Source organism: Mauremys reevesii, linkage group 2 (genome assembly GCF_016161935.1).
Source record: "Mauremys reevesii isolate NIE-2019 linkage group 2, ASM1616193v1, whole genome shotgun sequence".
In the NCBI taxonomy this organism is placed as follows: Eukaryota; Metazoa; Chordata; order Testudines; family Geoemydidae; genus Mauremys; species Mauremys reevesii.
In genome coordinates, this window is record NC_052624.1 from 287065101 (window position 1) to 287081450 (window position 16350).

General features: G+C 56.9%; 1 protein-coding gene across 1 annotated transcript in view; it reads left to right on the plus strand.

Moving 5' to 3' along the window:
• The first annotated feature begins 1828 nt into the window (after nt 1-1828).
• Nucleotides 1829-16350, plus strand: part of EPPK1 (epiplakin 1) — a 35565-nt gene continuing 21043 nt past the window's right edge. Inside the window, 20 exon segments of the mRNA XM_039523044.1 lie at nt 1829-9099; nt 9101-9509; nt 9589-9956; nt 9958-10253; nt 10256-11127; nt 11170-11954; nt 11956-12392; nt 12395-12657; nt 12756-12888; nt 12891-14106; nt 14108-14261; nt 14362-15013; nt 15016-15232; nt 15234-15286; nt 15289-15663; nt 15666-15719; nt 15722-15754; nt 15757-15827; nt 15898-16051; nt 16054-16350. Of these exon segments, the coding sequence (XP_039378978.1) occupies nt 1829-9099; nt 9101-9509; nt 9589-9956; nt 9958-10253; nt 10256-11127; nt 11170-11954; nt 11956-12392; nt 12395-12657; nt 12756-12888; nt 12891-14106; nt 14108-14261; nt 14362-15013; nt 15016-15232; nt 15234-15286; nt 15289-15663; nt 15666-15719; nt 15722-15754; nt 15757-15827; nt 15898-16051; nt 16054-16350 (14110 nt within the window).

Below are 16350 nucleotides of genomic sequence, written 5' to 3' on the forward strand. Positions count from 1 at the left end.
TTCCCACCCTGCTGGGTGACAGCCCAACAGCCAAATGTCCCTTTCCCACGGCGGCACCCACTCAGCATTGGCTGGCTGAAGTCCCAGGATCCAGGGGGCGGGGGCAGCAGTCCCAGGGGTCACCTCTTTCCCCTGAGGGGGCTGGTGGTTGAGTGGTGCCTCCACTGTGGCTGCGGGCTCTGCCCCCAGCACTGTCGCTGCGCCGTCACTGCTGCATCTAACTGCGATGCCACGGGCTGGCTGTCCATCGCCTCGTCTACCTTGTCTGTCCCCCAGCCCAGGTCTCCCCTCCACCCCACGCCCCGGCCAGCTGATCGGTGGGTCCAGCTCTGGCCATCCGAGAAAGCACCAGGATTCTCAGGTGGCGCTGGTCAGCGGGCACGGCCCCAACCAGGAACCAACTCAACCGCTCTGTCTGTCCCTCGGCTTCGGCATCACTTCCCGCTTAGTGCGTGCGGTTCATCCGGGTGACCCCCCTTGGGCCCATTCAGTGCCGTTCCGCTGCCCATACTCGCCCCCCCAGGAAAATAACTGCCTTGCTCCTGAGCTAAAGGGAAGCTTAAACCCAAACCGGGCACTTCGGCTGCTGCTCACCTCGCCATGCAAATACTGGGGTTCCTGAGGTTTCTTCCCGCAATTCATCACTGGATGGCAGAGGAGAGCTCGTTCAGACCCCCAGCTTAGTGACTGGACCCCGTCTCGCAGGCTGCCCGTCCCCCAGCAGCGCCAGCTCCCGCCGCTCGCCCCCTGTCCACTGAGCAGCAGCTGCGGCCGGGGAGGCACAACTGGAGCTGGTGCTGCTGGGCACAGAGGAGAGGCAGCAGGGGCTGCTGCTGGGAGAAGCTGCTTCTGCTGCCCCAGCGCTGTCCCCGGGACACTGGCCAGGACGCCAGCCTCCCAGGGATGCCCCCTTGCAAAGCCCAGCTCCGTACCAGACAGCGCCACACTAACCCTGGGCCGGCTGCTGCTCAGCTGCGAATCCCCCAGACTCGGCACTGGCTCCTGCAAACAAGGCAGCCACTGCCCCAGGGCCAACGGGGAGAGCGCAAATCCCCAGTGCAGCGACCTGGGCCTGCAGGTACAGCCCAGGCTGGAATGTCACTGAGCCGCCAGCATCCAGCCCTGCCCTGATTCCGCACACTCATGGGAACGCACCCCGGCCCATTCCCTCCCCCAGAACCCTCCCCCAGCCACCTCAAATCACGCAGCCTCCAGCGTTTTCTGCTCCAGGGGGTTTCCAGCTGGCTTCCCCCCCGGTGCTGCTGTACTCTCCATCCCCACCCTCCCATCAGGGAGAGATGGTTGGAGTCTCAGCCTCAGGCTGCTGCTTGTACAGGGCAAAGGGGGGTCAGTGAGCCCCTTCCCACTCGTCTCTGACACCTCTAGGCCGCTCCGTGTCACTTCTCTGGCCACGCTGGTGGCTACACAGGAGCAGGGCTTGTGGGGAACGGGTGCCTCCACACAGGCAATGGCCTTGCGGTCGCACGGACACTCCCAACGGGCTCCTCGCATGGCAGGCACGGCAGTGCACTGGGCCAGCATGTGCCGTGCGAGGGTGGGGGCTCAGGGGGAAGGGCTTCAGGGAAAGGGGTGTGGCCTCAGGGGAAGGGGTGGGGCTTCAGGGGGAAGGGGTGGCCCCATCATATTTAGGGGCCTTCTGCTGCTAATCCAGCCTGCAGGGGGGAGTCTTGCCTCTGGCATTTCTCATCTCACTCTCACTGTTGCCTGGATGCCCCCAGCCCAGGGAGCTGCACTGGTTCCGCTCCCTGCCTCTAGTCCAGTTCCTGGCATTGTGTCTGCAGAGATGCTTCTCTTGTCCACACGTACCATGTCTCATGGAGCCTCTTTTCTCTCCACAGAGACGCGGGCGCTGCCCCAGGAGCTGAACGAGGCCCCACCGGAGCGGAGCGCGGCGCGGCGCAGTAGGGCAGCCGGCATGGCGCACAAGCAGGCAGTGAATGGACATGCCACCCCCACAGCTCACCCAGAAGACATCCCAGGAGGAAGTCACTTCCATCAGGTCATGCAGCCTGGCAAGCAGGGACAGACGGGTGTGGAGCCACACAGTGTCAGAGAGGCCCAGCCGGGGACTGGGACCATTGCTGGGGTGTATGTGGAGGCTTCCAAAAAGACAATGAGTTTTTATGATGCCACCAGAGAGCATTTCCTGATGTCTGAGCCAGCACTTGCTCTTCTGGAGGCTCAGGCAGCCACAGGCTTCCTCATTGACCCGGTGGGGAACAAGCAGCTCTCCGTGGCAGAGGCTGTGAGATTGGGGCTGGTAGGCCTGGAGCTGAAAGAAAAGCTGCTGTCTGCAGAGAGAGCAGCAACTGGCTTCATGGACCCCTACACGGATGAGAAGATCTCGCTCTATCAAGCCATCCAAAAAGAGCTGCTCGGGCGGGAGCAGGGTGCCCGTTTGCTGGAGGTCCAGATCGCCACAGGGGGCCTTGTGGATCCAGCCACCAGCCACCGCGTCCCCATGGAGGTTACCTACGAGCAGGGACACTTTGGTGACGAGATGAGCCAGCTCCTCTCTGACCCCAGCTCTGCTGCTGCCAGAGGGTTTCTTGACCCAAACACCAGCGAGAGGGTCACCTATCGGGAGCTTAAGAAACGGTGCATCATCGATCCGACCACAGGGCTCCTCCTCTTGCCTCTGAAAATCACCTTCCCGGGGCTGAGAGGGAGAGTGAGCAGCAGTGAGCTGCTCAGCTCCAGCATCATCGACATGGAAACGTTCAGGGCCCTCCAGGAAGGCCGGGTCTCCGTCCAGGAGGTAGCAGAGATGGACCATGTTCAGCAGTACCTGGAGGGCACGGGAAGCATTGCAGGTGTTGCCGTACTGCCTACCGGAGAAAGGAAGAGTCTGTACCAGGCGCTGACAGAGCATCTCCTCATGCCAGGCACAGCACTGGCCCTCCTGCAGGCCCAGGCTGCCACCGCCTGCCTGACAGAGCCCACCAAGACCCAGAGACTCTCAGCTGATGATGCTGTCAAGGCTGGTGTGGTTGGGCCGGAGCTCTATGAGAAGCTGTCGTCCGCTGAGAGAGCCGCCACTGGGTACCGAGACCCCTGCACTGGGGAGCTGCTCTCTCTGTTTCAAGCCATGAGTAAGGGGCTCGTTGCCAGGGACCAGGGGACTTACCTACTAGAGGCCCAGCTGGCCACTGGTGGCCTCATCGATCCAGTCCACAATCACCGTGTCCCAGTGGAGATGGCCTGCCAACGGGGCTACCTCGATGAAGACATGAAGCGGCTCCTCTTCCATCCCACCCATGACATCAAAGGGTTCTTCGACCCCAACACGAAGGAGACCCTGATGTATGCAGAGTTATTGGAGAGGTGCGTCACTGACCCAGACACCGGTCTCCGCCTGCTGCCACTCTTCGGAGATGATGGGGAAGGGTCTCGGGGCGTGCAGTCCTTCATTGACCACAGGACCCGAATGGCTTTGGAAAACACAACAGTACCTGTGGCCTGTGGCAAATTCAAGGGGAAGTCGGTGTCGCTCTGGAAACTCCTCTTCTCAGACTACTTCACAAGTGTGCAAAGGGCCACACTTACCCAGCAGTGCCTCACCGCGACTCTCTCCATGCAGGAACTGGCTAAGACCATCAGCACCGCCGTTCAGCAAATGGCTTCCACTGCCAATATCACCTTTGAAGGCCTGAGGCACAAGGTGACCCCTAGCCAGCTCTTGAGTGCTGAAATCATCAACAGGGATTTGTTTGAGAAGCTGAGCCAAGGGGAGACATCAGCCAGAGAAGTTGTCAGCATGGACACAGTCAGGAAGTACCTGGAAGGGACAGGCAGTATCAGTGGGCTGCTGCTGCCCGATTCCCAGGAGAAAATCAGTATCTACCAGGCAAAGAGGAAAGGCCTTCTAATGCCAGGGACGTCCCTCATCCTCCTCGAGGCACAGGCTGCCACTGGATTCATCATCGACCCAGCTGCTAACAAGAAATATTCTGTGGAGGAGGCTCTGCGAGCCAACATCATCGGCCCAGATATTTACAACAAGCTGCTGGCAGCAGAGAGAGCAGTCACTGGCTACAAAGACCCCTACACTGGCAACAAGATCTCCCTCTTCCAGGCCATGAGCAAAGGCCACATTGTCAAAGACCATGGCATCCGCCTGCTGGAGGCCCAGATCGCCACCGGCGGCATCATCGATCCCGTGCACAGTCACCGAATCCCTGTGGAGGTGGCTTACAAGCGGGGCTACTTCGACAAGAAGATGAACCTGATCCTCTCTGACCCCAGCGATGACACCAAGGGCTTCTTCGACCCCAACACGCACGAGAACCTCACGTACTTGCAGCTGAAGGAGAAGTGCATCACAGAGCCCTCCACCGGACTCTGCCTCCTGCCTCTGAACAGCAAGAAGCGCCAGTTCATCGATGACACCACCAAACAAGCCTTCAGGAGCACCTGGCTCCTCGTGAAGTACGGGAGATTCCGAGGAGAAAGGGTCTCCGTGTGGGACCTGTTGAATTCTGAGTATTTCAGCGAGGGAAAGCGGCGGGAGATATTGAATCACTACCAGCTGCGGAAGCTCACTCTGGAGCAGATCCGACTCATGTTGGAGGAAGAGATGAAAAAATGGGCCCACATCAAATTCCCAGCCATGAGAGGCAGCGTCACGGCCTACCACCTGCTAGAAACTGGCATCATAGACAAGGCCCTGTTTGAGAGGGTGCTGGAGGGAGCCGTGAGCCCGGAGGATGTCCTGCGCATGGACTCTGTCCATAAATACCTCTATGGCTCTGGCAGCATCGGGGGGATTGTGCTCCAGCCATCAAACCAGAGAATGAGCATCTATGAAGCCATGAAGCAGAAGATTGTGATGCCAGGGGTGGCTCTCCCACTGCTTGAGGCCCAGGCCGCTACCGGTTTCGTCATTGACCCAGTGAACAACCAGAAGCTGTGCGTTGATGAAGCTGTAAGGGAAGGGGTTATTGGGCCAGAACTCCATGAGAAACTGCAGCACGCGGAAGGAGCCGTAATGGGCTATAAAGACCCTTTCACTGGGGAAAAGATCTCCATCTTCCAAGCCATGAAGAAGGGCCTCATCACCAACAAACAGGCTGTTCAGCTCATGGAAGCCCAGATTGCCACAGGAGGCATCATTGACCCCCACCGCGGCCACTATGTCCCTGTGGAATTTGCCCAGAAACAAGGCTACTTGGATGAGGACATGAGCAAAACCCTCTCTAGTGCCTCTGACAATACCAGGGTCTACTGCGTTCCCAACAGCAAGGAGCCTGTGACCTACGCTCAGCTCATCGCACGCTGCCAGAAGGACAAAAACTCTGGCCTCCACTTGCTGCCTTTGCCACAGACAGCGATGCCTGGCCGCACGGATGAGCAGATCCAGCAGCTATTCAAGGAGACCATGGTGAAGGAGAAAGGAGTCTCCCTCTGGGAGCTGATCCACTCTGGCTACTTCACTGAGGAGCAGAGAAATGACTTTGTGGAGAAGTACCGGTCTGAGGCCGTGTCTGTCTGGCAGCTGGTCACTCTTGTCCTGAAGCTTGTTGAGGACATAGAGCTGAAAGCCCACACCCACATCACCTTCGAAGGCCTCAGGGGCAGCGTGCCGGCCGTCTGGCTGCTCGATGCTGGCATCATTACCGAGAAGACGTTCGAGGAGCTGGCTCAGGGAACACGAACAGCCAGAGAAGTAGGCGAGATGGAGAGCGTGAAGAGATACTTACAGGGCACGGGGAGCATTGCTGGGATTTTCATACAGGCCTCCAAGAAGAGGATGAGCATTTACCAAGCAATGAAAAACAATCTCCTCCTGCCAGGGACAGGGGAGTTGTTGCTAGAGGCTCAAGCAGCTACAGGAGCTGTTATAGACCCAGTAACAAACCAGAAACGTGGTGTGGAGGAGGCGGTGAGAGCAGCCATTGTCGGTGAGGAACTCATGGAGACGCTGCTTCTAGCAGAGAGAGCAGTGACCGGTTACACAGACCCATACACGGGGAACTCAATCTCAGTCTGTCAGGCAATCAGGAAAGGCCTCATTCCCACGAGCGATGGTGTTCGCTTCATAGAGGCCCAGCTGGCTACAGGAGGGGTCATCGATCCCATCCACCATCATCATCTTCCTCTTCCTGCTGCCTACCTGCACGGCTTTTATGATGAAGAAATGAACCAGGCCCTATCCCAGCCCACTGACAACACCAAAGTCTTCTTTGATCCAAACACAAAGGAAAACTTGACCTACCAGCAGCTGAAAGACAGGTGTGTCCCTGATGCTGGGACAGACCTCTGGCTGCTACCTCTGTCTGAAACTGCAGCATTCTATGTGGACAAACACACCATGGAGGTGCTGAAATCTGTGACCGTCTGTGTTGCAGTAGGACGGTTCAAAGGGCAGACAGTTTCCGTCTGGGACCTTCTCAACTCCGAGTACATCACAGACTGCAAGCAGAGAGAGCTGGTGGAACTATACAAACAGGAGAATGCTGTGGCCCTGCAAGAAATCATCACCACCGTTACCACAATCATTGAAGAAACTGAGAAGCAAGGCAAGAGGTTCACGTTCAAGGGCCTGCGGAAGCAGGTGTCTGCCAGCGACCTCTTCCAGTCTCAGCTGATAGACAAGAAAACCCTGGATGAACTCAAGCAGGGACAGAAAACTGTCAAAGAAGTCACGGAGATGGACTCCGTCCGGAGATACCTGGAGGGGGGTAACTTCATAGCTGGAGTCCTAGTACAGCCAGCCAATGAGAAGATGAGCATCTACCAGGCTATGACGAGAGGAATGCTGAGGCCGGGCACCGCGCTGGTGTTGCTGGAGGCACAGGCTGCCACCGGGTTTGTTATTGACCCAGTGAAGAACAAGAGGCTGTCAGTGGAGGAGGCACTCGCTGCTGGGCTCATTGGACAACAGGTCTATGAGAAGCTGCTGTCAGCAGAGAGAGCAGTGACTGGATACACTGACCCCTGCACAAAAGGCCAAATCTCTCTCTTCGAAGCCATGAACCAGGGGCTGATCCTCAAGAGCCACGGCATCCGCCTGCTGGAGGCCCAGATCGCCACCGGCGGCATCATCGACCCCGTGCACAGTCACCGCCTCCCCGTGGAGGTGGCTTACAAGCGGGGCTACTTCGACGAAGAGATGAACCGGATCCTCTCTGACCCCAGCGACGACACCAAGGGCTTCTTCGACCCCAACACGCAGGAGAACCTCACCTACATGCAGCTCCTGGAGAGATGCGTGCAAGACCCAGAGACTGGGCTGTACATGCTCCAAATAGTAAAGCATGGGGGGACATACTTCTATATCGATGAGTCAATGAAACAATTTTTACACTCAAAACCCATTAAAATGCAAGTTGGGAAGTTCAAAGGCCAAACTGTGTCCCTCTGGGACCTGCTCTGCTCTCAGTACATCTCAGAACAGAAAAGAAAAGAACTAGTGAAGCAATATAAATGTGAAACTCTGACAATAGAACAGCTCATCACAGTTATCACCACCATCATTGAGGAAATGGAACTCAGAACCCAAGACCTTCAGGTTAAAGGACTCAGAGGACATGTATCTGTGTCAGAGTTATTCAACGCTGAGATCATTGACAAGACAACACTGGACAATCTGCAAAAAGGAACTCTCACAGTCCATAAACTGACACAAATGGACTCTGTCAAGAGGTATCTGGAAGGAACTGGCGGCATTGCTGGAGTTCTGCTGCCAGCCAAGAAAGAGAAGATGAGCATCTACCATGCCCTAGAGAGGGGTTTCCTAACACCAGAATCAGCGCTGGTACTGCTGGAGGCGCAGGCTGCCAGCGGCTTTATCACTGACCCGCTGAAGAATGAGAAGCTGTCCGTCGATGAAGCCGTCTCCGCCGGCCTGGTGGGCCGTGAGATTCACGAGAAGCTGCTCTCTGCAGAGAGAGCAGTGACCGGATACACTGACCCCTACACAGGCAACAAGATCTCCCTCTTCCAGGCCATGAAGAGAGACCTGATAGTCAAGGACCACGGCATCCCCCTACTGGAGGCCCAGATCGCCACCGGCGGCATCATTGACCCCGTGCACAGTCACCGCCTCCCTGTGGAGGTGGCTTACAAGCGGGGATATTTGGACGATGACACATTTCTTCTTCTTTCTGATCCAGAACATGGCAACAAAAGATTTATGGATCCTAACACCCATGAAAAACTCAGTTATGCCCAGCTCCTGCAGAGATGTAGCAAAGACCCAGACACAGGACTGTGCCTGCTCCAGATAACAGAAAAGAAGGAAGACTATTTCTACATTGATGAGCAAACAAAAAATACAATGTTATTAACCATGGTTCAAGTACCAGTACGGAAATACGAAGGACATACTCCATCTCTATGGGAACTCCTGTGTTCTGACTATATAAGTGAGGAACAGAGGAAGGAATTGGTAAAACAATACAAAAAAGAATGCACAGCTATCCTACAAAAGATCACTGATACAATCTTTACCATTATACATGAAAAAGAGAGGAGCAGAAAAGATATATGGTTCCAGGGAATAAGACAACAAGTCACTGCATCAGAACTATTCAATGCACAGATAATTACAAAAGACACAATGGTAAATCTAGACGAAGGAAAACAGACTGCAAAAGATATAGCAAAGATGGATTCTGTAAAGAGATACCTCGAAGGAACTAGCTGCATCGCCGGAGTCCTTGTGCCGTCCAACACGGACCCGTCCAAGACAGAGAAGATGAGCATCTACCAGGCCATGGGGAAGGGGATTCTGAGGCCGGGCACCGCGCTGGTGCTGCTGGAGGCGCAGGCTGCCAGCGGCTTTATCACTGACCCGCTGAAGAACGAGAAGCTGTCCGTCGATGAAGCCGTCTCCGCCGGCCTGGTGGGCCGTGAGATTCACGAGAAGCTGCTCTCTGCAGAGAGAGCAGTGACCGGATACACTGACCCCTACACAGGCAACAAGATCTCCCTCTTCCAGGCCATGAAGAGAGACCTGATAGTCAAGGACCACGGCATCCGCCTGCTGGAGGCCCAGATCGCCACCGGCGGCATCATCGACCCCGTGCACAGTCACCGCCTCCCCGTGGAGGTGGCTTACAAGCGGGGCTACTTCGAAAGAGATGAACCAGATCCTCTCTGACCCCAGCGACGACACCAAGGGCTTCTTCGACCCCAACACGCACGAGAACCTCACCTACATGCAGCTCCTCAGCAGATGCGTCCCAGACCCAGACACGGGGCTCCTGATGCTTCAGCTGATGCACAAAGGCTCCGTGCTCTTCCAGCTAGATGAAAAAACACGAATCTCCTTACAGTCTGCCCCTGCCAGCGTCAGCGTGGGACTCTTCCAGGGGCAGAACGTGACCGTGTGGGAGCTTCTCTTCTCCAGATACGTCCCTGACCAAAAAAGGCAGGAGCTTCTGAGGAAGTACAAAGCGGGGACGCTAACCATTCAGGAAATGACAACCATCATCACCGCCCTCATCACCGAGGCAGAGCAAAAGAGCAGCAGAGAGCCCAGGCACGTGAAAAGTCCGAGCACGCAACGGGCAACGCCACAGAACGCCGAGGCTGCCCGTTCGCAGAGAGATGAAAACGGAGAAGGCCTTGAAGACTACGACAGTCAACGGGCCGGGGGGCGAGTTCCAAGGGCGAAAGGTCTCTGTGTGGGATCTGCTCTTCTCCAAATACGTCCTTGAAGAGAAAAGACAAGAGCTTCTAAAGAAGTACAAAGCAGGGACGCTAACCATTCAAGAAATGATCACCGTCGTCACCACCCTCATCACCGAGAGAGAAAAAGAGCGCCAACAGCCCGGAGGCGTGGAAGGCCCCTGCCGAGAGGAGAGAACATCCGGGAGAGCTGCCAGCGCCCCTTCTCCACAGGACCAACAAGCGGAAAAGACTCTCCGGCTCGCGACCGTCGATGTATCGGTCGGCGAGTTCCAAGGGCGAAAGGTCTCCGTGTGGGAACTTCTTCTCCAAATACCTCTCGGAAGAGAAAAGGCAGGAGCTCCTGGAGCAGTACCGAGCAGGGACGGTGACTCTGGAGGAGCTGGTCAGAACCCTCACCACCATCGTTGAGGAGACAGAAGAGAGAAGCAAAATGAAGTTCTCAGGCCTCAGGAGGCAGGTGACTGCCTCAGAGCTGTTCAGCTCTGACATTATTGACCAGAACACGCTGACTGAACTCACCCAGGGCACCAAGACGGTGCAGGAGATCACGGAAATGGATTCCGTAAAGAGATACCTCGAAGGAACTAGCTGTATCGCCGAGTCCTTGTGCCGCCCAACACGGACCCGTCCAAGACAGAGAAGATGAGCATCTACCAGGCCATGGGGAAGGGGATTCTGAGGCCGGGCACCGCGCTGGTGCTGCTGGAGGCGCAGGCTGCCAGCGGCTTTATCACTGACCCGCTGAAGAACGAGAAGCTGTCCGTCGATGAAGCCGTCTCCGCCGGCCTGGTGGGCCGTGAGATTCACGAGAAGCTGCTCTCTGCAGAGAGAGCAGTGACCGGATACACTGACCCCTACACAGGCAACAAGATCTCCCTCTTCCAGGCCATGAAGAGAGACCTGATAGTCAAGGACCACGGCATCCGCCTGCTGGAGGCCCAGATCGCCACCGGCGGCATCATCGACCCCGTGCACAGTCACCGCCTCCCCGTGGAGGTGGCTTACAAGCGGGGCTACTTCGACGAAGAGATGAACCAGATCCTCTCTGACCCCAGCGACGACACCAAGGGCTTCTTCGACCCCAACACGCACGAGAACCTCACCTACATGCAGCTCCTCAGCAGATGCGTCCCAGACCCAGACACGGGGCTCCTGATGCTTCAGCTGATGCACAAAGGCTCCGTGCTCTTCCAGCTAGATGAAAAAACACGAATCTCCTTACAGTCTGCCCCTGCCAGCATCAGCGTGGGACTCTTCCAGGGGCAGAACGTGACCGTGTGGGAGCTTCTCTTCTCCAGATACGTCCCTGACCAAAAAAGGCAGGAGCTTCTGAGGAAGTACAAAGCGGGGACACTAACCATTCAGGAAATGACAACCATCATCACCGCCTCATCACCGAGGCAGAGCAAAGAGCAGCAGAGAGCCCAGGCACGTGAAAGTCCGAGCACGCAACGGGCAACGCCACAGAACGCCGAGGCTGCCCGTTCGCAGAGAGATGAAAAACGGGAGAAGGCCTTGAAGACTACGACAGTCGACGGGCCGGGGGGCGAGTTCCAAGGGCGAAAGGTCTCTGTGTGGGATCTGCTCTTCTCCAAATACGTCCTTGAAGAGAAAAGACAAGAGCTTCTAAAGAAGTACAAAGCAGGGACGCTAACCATTCAAGAAATGATCACCGTCGTCACCACCCTCATCACCGAGAGAGAGAAAAAGAGCGGCCAACAGCCCGGAGGCGTGGAAGGCCCCTGCCGAGAGGAGAGAACATCCGGGAGAGCTGCCAGCGCCCCTTCTCCACAGGACCAACAAGCGGAAAAGACTCTCCGGCTCGCGACCGTCGATGTATCGGTCGGCGAGTTCCAAGGGCGAAAGGTCTCCGTGTGGGAACTTCTCTTCTCCAAATACCTCTCGGAAGAGAAAAGGCAGGAGCTCCTGGAGCAGTACCGAGCAGGGACGGTGACTCTGGAGGAGCTGGTCAGAACCCTCACCACCATCGTTGAGGAGACAGAAGAGAGAAGCAGCAAAGTGAAGTTCTCAGGCCTCAGGAGGCAGGTGACTGCCTCAGAGCTGTTCAGCTCTGACATTATTGACCAGAACACGCTGACTGAACTCACCCAGGGCACCAAGACGGTGCAGGAGATCACGGAAATGGATTCCGTAAAGAGATACCTCGAAGGAACTAGCTGCATCGCCGGAGTCCTTGTGCCGCCCAACACGGACCCGTCCAAGACAGAGAAGATGAGCATCTACCAGGCCATGGGGAAGGGGATTCTGAGGCCGGGCACCGCGCTGGTGCTGCTGGAGGCAGGCTGCCAGCGGCTTTATCACTGACCCGCTGAAGAACGAGAAGCTGTCCGTCGATGAAGCCGTCTCCGCCGGCCTGGTGGGCCGTGAGATTCACGAGAAGCTGCTCTCTGCAGAGAGAGCAGTGACCGGATACACTGACCCCTACACAGGCAACAAGATCTCCCTCTTCCAGGCCATGAAGAGAGACCTGATAGTCAAGGACCACGGCATCCGCCTGCTGGAGGCCCAGATCGCCACCGGCGGCATCATCGACCCCGTGCACAGTCACCGCCTCCCCGTGGAGGTGGCTTACAAGCGGGGCTACTTCGACGAAGAGATGAACCAGATCCTCTCTGACCCCAGCGACGACACCAAGGGCTTCTTCGACCCCAACACGCACGAGAACCTCACCTACATGCAGCTCCTCAGCAGATGCGTCCCAGACCCAGACACGGGCTCCTGATGCTTCAGCTGATGCACAAAGGCTCCGTGCTCTTCCAGCTAGATGAAAAAACACGAATCTCCTTACAGTCTGCCCCTGCCAGCGTCAGCGTGGGACTCTTCCAGGGGCAGAACGTGACCGTGTGGGAGCTTCTCTTCTCCAGATACGTCCTGACCAAAAAGGCAGGAGCTTCTGAGGAAGTACAAAGCGGGACGCTAACCATTCAGGAAATGACAACCATCATCACCGCCTCATCACCGAGGCAGAGCAAAAGAGCAGCAGAGAGCCCAGGCACGTGAAAAGTCCGAGCACGCAATGGGCAACGCCACAGAACGCCGAGGCTGCCCGTTCGCAGAGAGATGAAAAACGGGAGAAGGCCTTGAAGACTACGACAGTCGACGGGCCGGGGGGCGAGTTCCAAGGGCGAAAGGTCTCTGTGTGGGATCTGCTCTTCTCCAAATACGTCCTTGAAGAGAAAAGACAAGAGCTTCTAAAGAAGTACAAAGCAGGACGCTAACCATTCAAGAAATGATCACCGTCGTCACCACCCTCATCACCGAGAGAGAGAAAAAGAGCGGCCAACAGCCCGGAGGCGTGGAAGGCCCCTGCCGAGAGGAGAGAACATCCGGGAGAGCTGCCAGCGCCCCTTCTCCACAGGACCAACAAGCGGAAAAGACTCTCCGGCTCGCGACCGTCGATGTATCGGTCGGCGAGTTCCAAGGGCGAAAGGTCTCCGTGTGGGAACTTCTCTTCTCCAAATACCTCTCGGAAGAGAAAAGGCAGGAGCTCCTGGAGCAGTACCGAGCAGGGACGGTGACTCTGGAGGAGCTGGTCAGAACCCTCACCACCATCGTTGAGGAGACAGAAGAGAGAAGCAGCAAAGTGAAGTTCTCAGGCCTCAGGAGGCAGGTGACTGCCTCAGAGCTGTTCAGCTCTGACATTATTGACCAGAACACGCTGACTGAACTCACCCAGGGCACCAAGACGGTGCAGGAGATCACGGAAATGGATTCCGTAAAGAGATACCTCGAAGGAACTAGCTGCATCGCCGGAGTCCTTGTGCCGTCCAACACGGACCCGTCCAAGACAGAGAAGATGAGCATCTACCAGGCCATGGGGAAGGGGATTCTGAGGCCGGGCACCGCGCTGGTGCTGCTGGAGGCGCAGGCTGCCAGCGGCTTTATCACTGACCCGCTGAAGAACGAGAAGCTGTCCGTCGATGAAGCCGTCTCCGCCGGCCTGGTGGGCCGTGAGATTCACGAGAAGCTGCTCTCTGCAGAGAGAGCAGTGACCGGATACACTGACCCCTACACAGGCAACAAGATCTCCCTCTTCCAGGCCATGAAGAGAGACCTGATAGTCAAGGACCACGGCATCCGCCTGCTGGAGGCCCAGATCGCCACCGGCGGCATCATCGACCCCGTGCACAGTCACCGCCTCCCCGTGGAGGTGGCTTACAAGCGGGGCTACTTCGACGAAGAGATGAACCAGATCCTCTCTGACCCCAGCGACGACACCAAGGGCTTCTTCGACCCCAACACGCACGAGAACCTCACCTACATGCAGCTCCTCAGCAGATGCGTCCCAGACCCAGACACGGGGCTCCTGATGCTTCAGCTGATGCACAAAGGCTCCGTGCTCTTCCAGCTAGATGAAAAAACACGAATCTCCTTACAGTCTGCCCCTGCCAGCGTCAGCGTGGGACTCTTCCAGGGGCAGAACGTGACCGTGGGAGCTTCTCTCCAGATACGTCCCTGACCAAAAAAGGCAGGAGCTTCTGAGGAAGTACAAAGCGGGGACGCTAACCATTCAGGAAATGACAACCATCATCACCGCCCTCATCACCGAGGCAGAGCAAAAGAGCAGCAGAGAGCCCAGGCACGTGAAAAGTCCGAGCACGCAACGGGCAACGTCACAGAACGCCGAGGCTGCCCGTTCGCAGAGAGATGCAAAACGGGAGAAGGCCTTGAAGACTACGACAGTCGACGGGCCGGGGCGAGTTCCAAGGGCGAAAGGTCTCTGTGTGTGATCTGCTCGTCTCCAAACCCCTCCATGAAGAGAAAAGACACGAGCTTCTAAAGCAGTACAAACCAGGGACGCTAACCATTCAAGAAATGATCACCGTCGTCACCACCCTCATCACCGAGAGAGAGAAAAAGAGCGGCCAACAGCCCGGAGGCGTGGAAGGCCCCTGCCGAGAGGAGAGAACATCCAGGAGAGCTGCCAGCGCCCCCTCTCCACAGGACCAACAAGCGGAAAAGACTCTCCGGCTCGCGACCGTCGATGTATCGGTCGGCGAGTTCCAAGGGCGAAAGGTCTCCGTGTGGGAACTTCTCTTCTCCAAATACCTCTCGGAAGAGAAAAGGCAGGAGCTCCTGGAGCAGTACCGAGCAGGGACGGTGACTCTGGAGGAGCTGGTCAGAACCCTCACCACCATCGTTGAGGAGACAGAAGAGAGAAGCAGCAAAGTGAAGTTCTCAGGCCTCAGGAGGCAGGTGACTGCCTCAGAGCTGTTCAGCTCTGACATTATTGACCAGAACACGCTGACTGAACTCACCCAGGGCACCAAGACGGTGCAGGAGATCACGGAAATGGATTCCGTAAAGAGATACCTCGAAGGAACTAGCTGCATCGCCGAGTCCTTGTGCCGCCCAACACGGACCCGTCCAAGACAGAGAAGATGAGCATCTACCAGGCCATGGGGAAGGGGATTCTGAGGCCGGGCACCGCGCTGGTGCTGCTGGAGGCGCAGGCTGCCAGCGGCTTTATCACTGACCCGCTGAAGAACGAGAAGCTGTCCGTCGATGAAGCCGTCTCCGCCGGCCTGGTGGGCCGTGAGATTCACGAGAAGCTGCTCTGCAGAGAGAGCAGTGACCGGATACACTGACCCCTACACAGGCAACAAGATCTCCTCTTCCAGGCCATGAAGAGAGACCTGATAGTCAAGGACCACGGCATCCGCCTGCTGGAGGCCCAGATCGCCACCGGCGCATCATCGACCCGTGCACAGTCACCGCCTCCCGTGGAGGTGGCTTACAAGCGGGCTACTGACGAAGAGATGAACCAGATCCTCTCTGACCCCAGCGACGACACCAAGGGCTTCTTCGACCCCAACACGCACGAGAACCTCACCTACATGCAGCTCCTCAGCAGATGCGTCCCAGACCCAGACACGGGGCTCCTGATGCTTCAGCTGATGCACAAAGGCTCCGTGCTCTTCCAGCTAGATGAAAAAACACGAATCTCCTTACAGTCTGCCCCTGCCAGCGTCAGCGTGGGACTCTTCCAGGGCAGAACGTGACCGTGTGGGAGCTTCTCTTCTCCAGATACGTCCCTGACCAAAAAGGCAGGAGCTTCTGAGGAAGTACAAAGCGGGGCGCTAACCATTCAGGAAATGACAACCATCATCACCGCCTCATCACCGAGGCAGAGCAAAGAGCAGCAGAGAGCCCAGGCACGTGAAAAGTCTGAGCACGCAACGGGCAACGTCACAGAACGCCGAGGCTGCCCGTTCGCAGAGAGATGAAAAACGGGAGAAGGCCTTGAAGACTACGACAGTCGACGGGCCGGGGGGCGAGTTCCAAGGGCGAAAGGTCTCTGTGTGGGATCTGCTCTTCTCCAAATACGTCCTTGAAGAGAAAAGACAAGAGCTTCTAAAGAAGTACAAAGCAGGACGCTAACCATTCAAGAAATGATCACCGTCGTCACCACCCTCATCACCGAGAGAGAGAAAGAGCGGCCAACAGCCGGAGGCGTGGAAGGCCCCTGCCGAGAGGAGAGAACATCCGGGAGAGCTGCCAGCGCCCCTTCTCCACAGGACCAACAAGCGGAAAAGACTCTCCGGCTCGCGACCGTCGATGTATCGGTCGGCGAGTTCCAAGGGCGAAAGGTCTCCGTGTGGGAACTTCTCTTCTCCAAATACCTCTCGGAAGAGAAAAGGCAGGAGCTCCTGGAGCAGTACCGAGCAGGAC